The 10,850-nt window shown below is 40.0% G+C and overlaps 1 protein-coding gene across 1 annotated transcript in view; it reads right to left on the bottom strand.

The window, feature by feature from the left end:
* Window positions 1-1,678: 1,678 nt before the first annotated feature.
* Window positions 1,679-10,850, bottom strand: part of FREM3 (FRAS1 related extracellular matrix 3) — an 82,953-nt gene continuing 73,781 nt past the window's right edge. Inside the window, 2 exon segments of the mRNA XM_055336448.1 lie at window positions 1,679-1,715; window positions 1,717-1,918. Coding sequence (XP_055192423.1) covers window positions 1,679-1,715; window positions 1,717-1,918 — 239 coding nt within the window.

Here is a 10,850-nt window from a genome sequence, read left to right as displayed (position 1 = left end):
TTTCATTTGGGGACTGTTGGGTGTATCTGAATTATCCTGGCCAGTATGTAGTTTTTTCATTATTATTATTATTATTATTATTATTATTATTATTATTTACATTTGTGAAGGGTTCATATCTTTCTGACCTATTGGAAGCCCAATGAATATCTGTTGAATTGAACTGAGTTTAAAATATTTTTTTTTAGGGGCAGCCCGGGTGGCGCAGCGGTTTAGCGCCGCCTGCAGCCCAGGGCGTGATCCTGGAGACCCTGGATTGAGTCCCACGTCGGGCTCCCTGCTTGGAGCCTCTGTCTGTGTCTCTGCCTCTCATTCTCTCTGTTTCTATGAATAAATAAATAAAATCTTTAAAATATATATATATATATTTTTAGGATTTTATTTTTAAGTAATCTCTATACTCAACAATGGAGATCGAACTCACAGCCCCATGATCAAGAGTCATGCCAGCCAGGCACCCCAAGTTTAAAAGAATGTTGATCCTGGTAGCTGAGCAAATTATAAGATGAGGGAGAGAGATTTTCTGTTGGTAGATAAGTACCCAGACAGGAATTAGAACTGGAAATTGAGTGCAAATTTCTCATCTTACAGAAGGGGAAGTGAGATCAAGAGTTAAAAAAGTTGCTTGGAAAAATCTCTCTCTGGCTGGGGAAGCTGATGCTGTCCAGCATGGAAGCAAAGCCAGGCTGACAATATGTAGGGACTTCTCTACATATATATGCAGATCACGTGGCAGCGAAGGGCCTTCTTGTCTGCTCTTTAGTATGGGGGGAAGGGGGAGGAAGGCTACTTGAAATTTTTTTTTTTTTGGAAATAGTTTTTATCATGTGCCATGTTGACTTATGAATAGGTTATGTCTGAAACACAAATTTAAAAAGGATTTGCCTAAGAAATACCTAAAAGATGATGACGGGAATAAAGACGTGGATTTCAAAATAATTTGGAAACTCTGATTTATGTGACATTAGCTGAGGCATGCTGATGGTAATGTATATTGCCAACTGAAACTTAGTTAAGAAGGAATTGGGCAGTAAAGGGATTATGCAACTCTTCAACTTTTTTTCAATCTCCTTTATACTTGCATGTTGAAAAAAATCATGTTATTGTTTTTGGATCCTCTTTTATAAGGGAATTTACAAAAGAAGGGACAGCTGATGAAAGGATTTCCCTACATAAGTAGCTCTGATAAAGACTTGTGGAGGAAAAGTGAGCAATTGGCAAAAAGGAGCTTTAGGCTTCTCTGCAAATTTGTTAGGGCATGCTCATCACAATAACTTGGTACACTGGAAGAAGGTGGACAGTATGTATAGAGTTGAAAGGTACTTCATGTCCAGCGTCAATGGGCAAAGAGAAGCCAACCCTTGTGTTCTTGACTTTTGATTTAATTGGTGACAGTGGCTTTCACTAGTTTCAGAAACAAAGTAAAAGAAAATAGGAAAAGGAAAAGAAGAGCACAGTCTAATCCTTTGTGGGCTCAGTCTTTTCTCTGCGTATGTGTATCTTTCTCTCTATGTATCTATACAGTCACATGTCTATATTTGCACATATCACCAGAATAGATATATCACCAATGACAGTACAATATCATTGATAACTCAGAGCTGCTAAGCTCTAAAGACATATAGTCTCATTCTGTTGTTAGGAGATGTATTTTGAGTATTAAAATCCTTAAAGTCTTTCAGTCAAATGAGCTACAAGCACTCTGCTTATAGTCAGATGGTGTCATTGATGAAAATGGTGGTTTTATCTGGTTCTCCAAGCACTGCACCCACTGGCATCAGGAGAACTAATTTAAACCTCTCAGGACCCTCCAAGGTGCGCTGTTTCAGGTCACCAAGGATCATCACTTGGAATATCTGCATATGCACTCCCGGAGCAAAGTCCAGATTTTGGCTGATGCCAACGTGGTCTATTCCAGCTAATGGGAAAGGAAAATTCAAGAGTGAGATTGTAGGATTCATTGTCATAAATTTTCCCTCAGAGAAAAATTTCCTTCAAAGAAAAACAGCATTCTCCTACATACACAGCACTCTCAGAATCCTAGTTTGTGGGCTCAACCCCAGAAAGGGGGTTTCCATATTCTACTAAATGCAATGATAGTCTTGCTCATCCACGATCATAAAGCCATCCTCATCAGTGTTCTCTATGTTGAGACCAGGCACAACATTTTCTAAGTACTTCCACAAAAATCCCACCAATAGACTGAAGGCTCTCGGAAGGCAACTTCAATTTGTAGGGAAGAAATTCACTTTTTTAATTATTAAGGACACTATCATGAATTTTGTTTTCATTAGGTTTCACTCATTCACCTTTGCCGGATATTTGGTTAATATTACCACATTCCACTCGATTTTACTAAGGCATGGAGTTTCTGCCACTTCCTGGGTTATTAGTTACTTTGTAAATTGGATCACCCAATCATGTAGTTTCTTTGCTACTCATTTAAAAAGTCATCAAATGTAATGATAGCAATTATAACCAATGGAATAAAATAGAAAACCTTAAGTGATATAAATAAATATGTTAGTAAATTGAGGAACAGAATATTTATATTATCTCAAGGTATCTCTCCATAAAAAGCATATTTTTTTATAAAATATTTTAATATTGGAGTTCAATTTGCCAAAATATTGCATATCACCCAGTGCTCATCCCGTCAAGTCATAAAATACATATTAATTGCAAAGGAAGAAAAATAACTTTGTAGTGGGGAAACCTGGCAGATACCACTTAACCAGGTGATCAAAGTTAACAGCACCATTGATGAGAAAATGGGAACTGTGTGCCATTTGATAGAATCCAGCAAGAACACAGTGTCATATCTGCAAGCATTACTGCCAAAGATGCATAGTCTGAGTCTAATTATAAGGAAACATAAGACAAATCCCAAACTGAGGGACATTTTATATGTCACCAAACCTGATAATCATGAAAAATATCAAGGTCACGAAAGTCAAGGAAATACAAGGAACTATTTCAGATTGAAGGAAACTAAACAGACATGACAACTAAACAGAATGAAAATCTCAACTGGATTCTTGCTGTAAACAATGACTGGACAACACCTGGTGCATCTTGAATGAGGTTTAAGGATTTTTTTTTTTTTGGTGTTTTTTTTAAATTGGAGTTCAATTTGCCAACATATAGTAGAACACCCAGTACTCATCCTGTCAAGTGCCCCCTTATGTGCCTGTCACCCAGTCACCCCATCCCCCTGCCCAACACCCCTTCCACTACCCCTTGTTCGTTTCCCAGAGTTAGGAGTCTCTCATGTTCTTTCACCCTCTCTGATATTTCCTACTCATTTTCTCTCCTTTCCCCTATAATCTCTTTCACTATTTTTTATATTCCCTATATGAATGAAACCATATAATGTTTGTCCTTCTCTGATTGATTACTTCTGATTGACTCACTCAGCATAATACCCTCCAGTTCCATCCATGTTGAAGCAAATGGTGGGTATTCATCATTTCTAATGGCTAAGTAATATTCCATTACATATATAGACTGCATCTTCTTTATCTATTAATCTTTCAGTGGACACTGAGGCTCCTTCCACAGTTTGGCTATTGTGGACATTGCTGCTATAAACATCAGGGTGCAGGTGTCTTGGTGTTTCACCAGATCTGTATCTTTGGGGCAAATCCCAAGCAGTGCAATTGCTGGGTAGCTCTATTTTTAACTCTTTGAGGAATCTCCACACAGTTTTCCAGAGTGGCTGTACCAGTGCACATACCCACCAACAGTGCAAGAGGGTTCCCCTTTCTCCACATCCTCTCCAACATTTGTTATTTCCTGTCTTGATAATTTTCATCGTTCTTACTGGTGTGAGGTGGTATCTCATTGTGGTTTTGATTTGTATTTCCCTGATGGCCAGTGATGCGGAGTATTTTCTCATGTGCTTGTTGGCCATGTGTATGTCTTCTTTGGTGAAATTTCTGTTCATGTCTTTTGCCTATTTCATGATTGGATTGTTTGTTTCTTTGCTGTTGAGTTTGATAAGTTCTTTATAGGTCTTGGATACTAGCCCTTTATCTGATATGTCATTTGCAAATACCTTCTCCCATTCTGTAGGTTGTCTTTGAGTTTTGTTGACTGTTTCTTTTGCTGTGCAGAAGCTTTTAATCTTGATGAAGTCCCAATAGTTCACTTTTGCTTTTGTTTCTCTTGCCTCTATAGATGTATCTTGCAAGAAGCTGCTGTGGCCGAGTTCAAAAAGGGTGTTGCCCATGTTCTCCTCTAGGATTTTGATGGATTCTTGTTTCACATTTAGATCTTTCATCCATTTTGAGTTTATCTTTGTGTCTGATGTAAGAGAAAGGTCTACTTTCACTCTTCTGCACATGACTGTCCAATTTCCTCAATACCATTTGTTGAAGAGACTGTCCTTTTTCCAGTGGATAGTCTTTCCTGCTTTGTCGAAGATGAGTTGACCATAGAGTTGAGGGCCCATTTCTGGGTTCTCTATTCTGTTCCATTGATCTATGTGTTTGTTTTTGTGCCAGTACCACACTGTCTTGATGATTACAGCTTTGTAGTATAGCTTGAAATCCGGCATTGTGATGCCCCTGGCTCTGGTTTTCTTTTTCAATATTCCCCGGGCTATTCAGGGTCTTTTCTGATTCCACACAAATCTTAGGATGATTTGTTCCAACTCTCTGAAGAAAGTCCATGGTATTTTGATAGGGATTGCATTGAACGTGTACATTGCCCTGGGTGGCATAGACATTTTCACAATATTAATTCTTCCAATCCATGAGCATGGATTATTTTTCCAACTCTTTGTGTCTTCCTCAATTTCTTTCAGTAGTGTCCTGTAGTTTTTAGGGTATAGATCCTTTACCAAGAGATGAGGTTTATCCCTAGGTATCTTATGCTTTTGGGTGCAATTGTAAATGGGATTGACTCCTTCTCTTTCTTCAGTCTCATTGTTAGTGTATAGAAATGCCACTGACTTCTGGGCATTGATTTTGTATCCTGCCACACTGCTTAATTGCTATAAGAGTTCTAGCAATCTTGGGGTGGAGTCTTTTGGGTTTTCTATGTACAGTATCATGTCATCTGTGAAGAGGGAGAGTTTGACTTCTTCTTTGCCAATTTGAATGCCTTTTATTTCTTTTTGTTGTCTGATTGCTGAGGCTAGGACTTCTAGTACTATGTTGAATAGCAGTGGTGAGAGTGGACATCCCTGTCCTGTTCCTGATCTTAGGGGAAAGACTCTCAGTGTTTCCCCACTGAGAATGATATTTGCTGTGGGCTTTTCGTAGATGGCTTTTAAGATGCTGAGGAATGTTCCCTCTATCCCTACAGTCTGAAGAGTTTTGATCAGGAATGGATTCTGTATTTGCTAAAATGCTTTCTCCACATTTATTGAGAGGATCATATGGTTCTCGTTTGTTCTCTCATTGATGTGATCTATCAAGGTGATTGTTTTATGAGTGTTGAACCAACCTTGCATCCCGGGGATAAATCCCACCTGGTTATGGTGAATAATCTTCTTAATATACTATTGGATCCTATTGGCTAGTATCTTGTTGAGAATTTTTGCCTCTGTGTTCATCAGGGATATGGGTCTATAATTCTCCTTTTTGGTGGGGTCTTTGTCTGGTTTTGGAATTAAGGTTATGTTGGCTTCATATAACGAGATTGGTGGTATTCTGTGTCCCTTTCTATCTTTCGAAACAGCCTTAGTAGAATAGGTGTTGTTTCTCTTTTAAAAGTTTGATAGAATTCCCCTGGGAAGCCATCTGGCCCTGGACTTTTGTGTCTTGGGAGGTTTTTGATGACTGCTTCTATTTCCTCCCTGGTTATTGGCATGTTCAGTTTTCAATTCCTCCTGTTCCAGTTTTGGTAATTTGTGGTTTTCCAGAAATGCATCCATTTCTTCTAGATTGCCTATTTTATTGGCATATAGCTGCTCATTTTAAAATCATTTGTATTTCCTTGGCATTGGTTGTGATCTCTCCTCTTTCATTCATGATTTTATTACTTAAGTCTTTTTTCTTTTTAACAAGACTGGCTAATGGTTTATCTACCTTATTCATTCTTTCAAAGAACCAACTTCTGGTTTTGTTGATCTGTTCTACAGTTTTCTGGTCTCTATTTCATTGAGCTCTCTCGAATTTTTATTAACTCTCTTCTTCTGCTTGGTGTAGGTTTTATTTGCTGTTCTTTCTCCAGTTCCTGTAGGTGCGAGGTTAGGTTGTGTATTTGAGATTTTTCCAATTTTTAAGGGAGGTTTGTATTGTGATGTATTTCCCTCGTAGGATTGCTTTTGCTGTATCCTAAAGATTTTGAATGGTTTTATCTTCATTTTCATTAGTTTCCATGAATCTTATTAATTCTCCTCTAATTTCCTGGTTGACCCATTTATCTTTTAGCAGATGCTCTTTAACATTCACATGTTTGAATTTCTTCCAAATTTCTTCTTGTGATTGAGTTCTAGTTACAAAGCATTGTGGTCAGAAAATATGCAGGGACAATCCCAGTCTTTTGGTGTCGGTTGAGACCTGATTTGTGACCCAGTACGTGGTCTTCTGGAGAAAGTTCCATGTGCACTTGAGAAGAATGTGTATTCAGTTCCATTTGGATGCAAAGTTCTGTATATATCTGTGAAACCCATCTGGTCCAGCGTATTATTTAAAGCTCTTGTTTCTTTGGTGATGTTGTGCTTAGAAAGTCTGTCATTTGCAGAAAGTGCCATGTTGAAGTCTCCTACTATTAGTGTATTATTATCTCAGTATGTCTTTACTTTGGTTATTAATTGATAGATATACTTGGCAGCTCCCACATCAGGGGCATAAATATTCATGATTGTTAGGTCTCCTTGTTGTATAGACCCTTTAATTATGATATAGTGTCCCTCTTCATTTCTTAGTACAGTCTTTGGGATAAACTTTAATTTAGCTGATATGAGGATTACTACCTCAGCTTTCTTTTGAGGACCAGTTGAATGGTAAATGGTTCTCCAAACTTTCATTTTCAGGCTAGAGGTGTTCTTAGGTCTAAAATGAGTCTCTTGTAGACAGCAAATAGATGTGTCTTGCTTTTTTATCCAGTCAGTAACCCTGTGTCTTTTGATTGGATCATTTAGCCCATTCATCTTCAGAATAACTATTGAAAGACATAGTGTCATTGTAATACCTGTTCAGTGTCTGTTTCTGTGGGTTATTTCTTTGGGCTTCCTCTTTCATTTACACAGTCCCCCTCAATATTTCTTGCAGAGCTGGTTTGGTGGTCACAAACTCTTTCAGTTTCTGCCTATCCTGGAAGCTCTTTATCTCTCCTTCTATTCTGAATGAGAGCTGTGCTGGATAAAGAGTTCTTGACTGCATGTTCTTCTCATTTAGTGTCCTGAATATATCCTTCCAGCCCTTTCTGGCCTGCCAGGTCTCTGTGGAGAGGTCTGCTGTTAATCTAATACTTCTCCCCATATAAGTTAGGGATCTCTTGTCTCTTGCTGCCTTAAGGATTTTCTCTTTATTTTTGGAATTCACAATTTTCACTATTAAATGTCAAGGTGTTGAATGGTTTTTATTGATTTGGAGGGGGAACCTCTCTATCCCCTGGATCTGGGTGCCTGTTTCCTACCCCCACTCCCGCAAATTAGGGAAATTCTCACCTATGATTTGTTCAAATATGCTTTCTGGCCCTCTGTCACTTTTGGCGCTCTCTGTAAGCTGAATTATATGTAGATTTTTCCTTCTAAGGCTATCATTTATTTCCCCTAACCTTTCCTCATGGTCTTTTAATTGTTTTTTCACTTTTTTCCTCAGCTTCCTTCCTTGCCATCAACTTGTCTTCTATGTGCTCCTTCTTTCATCCATCTCATTAACCCTCGTTGTTAGGACCTCCAGTTTGGATTGCATCTCATTTGATTGATTTTTAATTTTGGCCTGATTAGATCTAAATTGTGCAGTCACGAAGTCTCTTGATTCCTTCATGCTTTTTTTCCAGAGCCACCAGTAGCTTTATATTTGTGCTTTTGAATTGGCTTTCTGACATCAAATTGTAAACTAAATTCTATAACTCTGTGTGAGAGAGTACTGTTTCTGATTCTTCCTTTTGTGGTGAGTTCTTCCTTCTAGTCATTTTGCTCAGTGCAGAGTGGTTGTATGAACAGGCTGAATCAAGAATATCAACCACAACCTAAGTAAATATCACCCTAGATTATTCTGCCAAGGTCAGAGGCCAGAAATTGAAATTAAAGATCAGAATAAAATAAAACAAAAGGAGCACTAAAGTGAAAAACAAATTTTAAAACAAAGTAGTAAAGAATGAAAGACCAAGAATCCCAAAGAAGAAGAAAGAAAAAAAGAAAAAAGAAAGAAAAAGGTAAAAGTAAAGAGAAAAAAAAAAGAAAAAAGAAAAAAAGGAGAAGAAAAAAGGGGGGACTGGGAGATGGTGGTGGTGATGAAGTTGTAGTTGATGGAGAATGTAGTCTACCTGCGGGGTCCTAGAGGGTGATCATCTTGGTTCAGAGTATATTAAGTTCTGTATGCTAGAACATGCTCAGTGCCAAATTTACATAAACCAGAAATACTTGTAGAGGACCCAACCATTGACTACCAAAACATAAATGAGATAAAAGAGAGGGGCAGAATGGGAATGAGGAATCTCACAGAATGAACCAGCACGGTATACCACTTGGTTCTGTGTGCCTGCTGGTCATGTTTCAGAAGGTATTAACTTCTGCCATTGTAGAACAACACGAGGAAGAGAAAACAAAAAACACAAAACAAAAAAACTTTTCTTGTATTTCTCCCAAAATTAAGTTGAGTATGTTGAAGGGAAGTGGAAAATATATCTAGGACATGTAGTTTTAGAAATATGAAAGTCAAAAAGGAAGAAACTTAAAAATGAAGAGGTGGTAAAATATCGTAGTTAAGTTGGGAAAAGAGAAAAAAAAATGGACATTTACAGTCTTATACAAAAAAGAGTTGTACTGGAAAAAGGAAGAAAAAAAATAGAGGTGTACCCTCTGGTTCTATATCCTGTAAAGCCCTCGACTTCCCCTGGAGCTTTCCAGCGCTGCTTTGTCAAGAACTTGCTCTTCCCGCATCCTTCCAGCTGGTCTTCTGGGGGAGGGGCTTGCCGTGCTGATTCTCAGGTGTGTGCACCTGGTGGGGATGCCCTGCTTCCTGCCGGGTGCCGGGCTCAGTGGGACCTGTTTACCCTATGAGGCCTCTGTCCCCTGGCAGCCCTGCCTCTCCCAGGCACAGGGTGACACAAGGAGGAACAACACTGGCAGTGGCCAGCTCCCCAGCTCTGGAGTCAGCTGCTGCAGTAACTACCGCAGCTCCCAGTCCGCACTGGTCTAGGTGCTCCCAGGGAGCAGGGGCGCTGACCTGCACAGCTTGGGGGTGCCCCGCGGCAGGAGAGTCCTCACTGTCCTGTGCCCTCCCTGCCTCTGCCCATCCCGGGGGAATGCAGGATCCTGGGCCGTGTCTCCCAGTGCCCTGGGATCTGGGGCTTGTGCTGCTGGAGTCGCGCTCCCGGGGCCGTGGCTCCCGAAGGCAGCAGGCTGCAGCCCCTCCATCCGGAGCCCCCGCCTGACCGACTGGCTTTTCCCGGGGCCCGGCCGGGTGCGAGTTCCAGCCCTTTACCGAGATCGGCCTGTGGTTTGTGGTGCGCCCTCCCTCGGCCGCACTTCCCCTATTAGTGACTCCGGGAGCCTGGAGGCTCCACTGCCCCTCGATTCTGCTCGGTTTCCCTGCTCAGCGCCTTTCCCTCTGGGAAGAATCCAGTGCGGATTTTTTAAAGTTTCCACTCCTCTGGGGCTGGGCTTTCCAGTAGGGGAGGCTCTTGCTGCCCGGCTTTAGCCTAGCTCCTCGCGGGGCCCCTCCCAGCTTAATTCTTTTATATTTTATTTTTTTTCTGCCTTCCCACCTTGTTAGAAGTGAAAACCCTTGTCTCTGTAGCGTTCCAACTGTTCTCTCTTTAAATCTCAGGTCGACTTAGTTGGTGTTCAGGATGGTTTGAAAGTTATCTAGGTAGGTTGGTGGGGCCAGGTGGGTTGAGGGCCCAATTCCTCTGCCATCTTGCCCTGCCCTAGGTCTAAGGATTAGACTGTAGTAATGTATTAAGTTAATTTCCTGATTTCATGCTTGCATTGTGGTCATAGAGGAGAATGTCTTTGTAGAAATGGCATTCTAAGTTTTCAGAAAGATGATTCCAAATTTGTTGGCAACTTGCTTTCAATGGTTCAGGGGAAAAAGTGCTTTTTTATTGTTCTTGTCACTTTTCTGGTAAGTTTGAGATTGCTGCAAAGATATTTTTTCTTTTTCTTTCTTTTTTTTTTAAAACAATTTTATTTCTTCATTTGAGAGAGAGAGAAAGAGAGACAAGCAGGAGGAGGGGCAGAGGGACAGCACAGCGCCTGACGTGGGGCTCAATCCTAGGACCTTGAGATCATGACCTGAGCTGAAGTCAGACCTTAACCAACTGAGCCACACAGGTGCTTTCAATTATATTTTTTAAAAAGCCATTAAGTAGTTATGTTAAGAAAAGCAAAACAAGATTATGCTGAAGAGTGCCAAGGCAGGAGAGTAAGGAGACCATGGGATTTGCACTCTGTGGTTTGGATCTTGAAACCACTGCTTACTTGTATAAACTATTTAACCTCCTTGAGTCTCAGTTTCTTTTACTGGAAAATGGGGATAATTATTGCTATTTTACAAGGTTGTAGATAGTACAACAAGGATTCTAGCACGGAGTCTAGCAAATAATAGGCATCAAAGAAATTATAATTATTATTTATGCAACAAGTTGTAATGATATAGTTAACTACATATGCATAATTATTGTTGTTTGTTAACCAAGATGAGCAGACGTATTGCTTCTATTAGTCC

This window comes from Nyctereutes procyonoides, unplaced genomic scaffold, assembly GCF_905146905.1.
Source record: "Nyctereutes procyonoides isolate TBG_1078 unplaced genomic scaffold, NYPRO_anot_genome, whole genome shotgun sequence".
NCBI classification, from domain to species: Eukaryota; Metazoa; Chordata; class Mammalia; order Carnivora; family Canidae; genus Nyctereutes; species Nyctereutes procyonoides.
The sequence above is the reverse complement of the archived record's forward strand: the minus strand, read 5'-3'. Positions and strand labels throughout refer to the sequence as shown.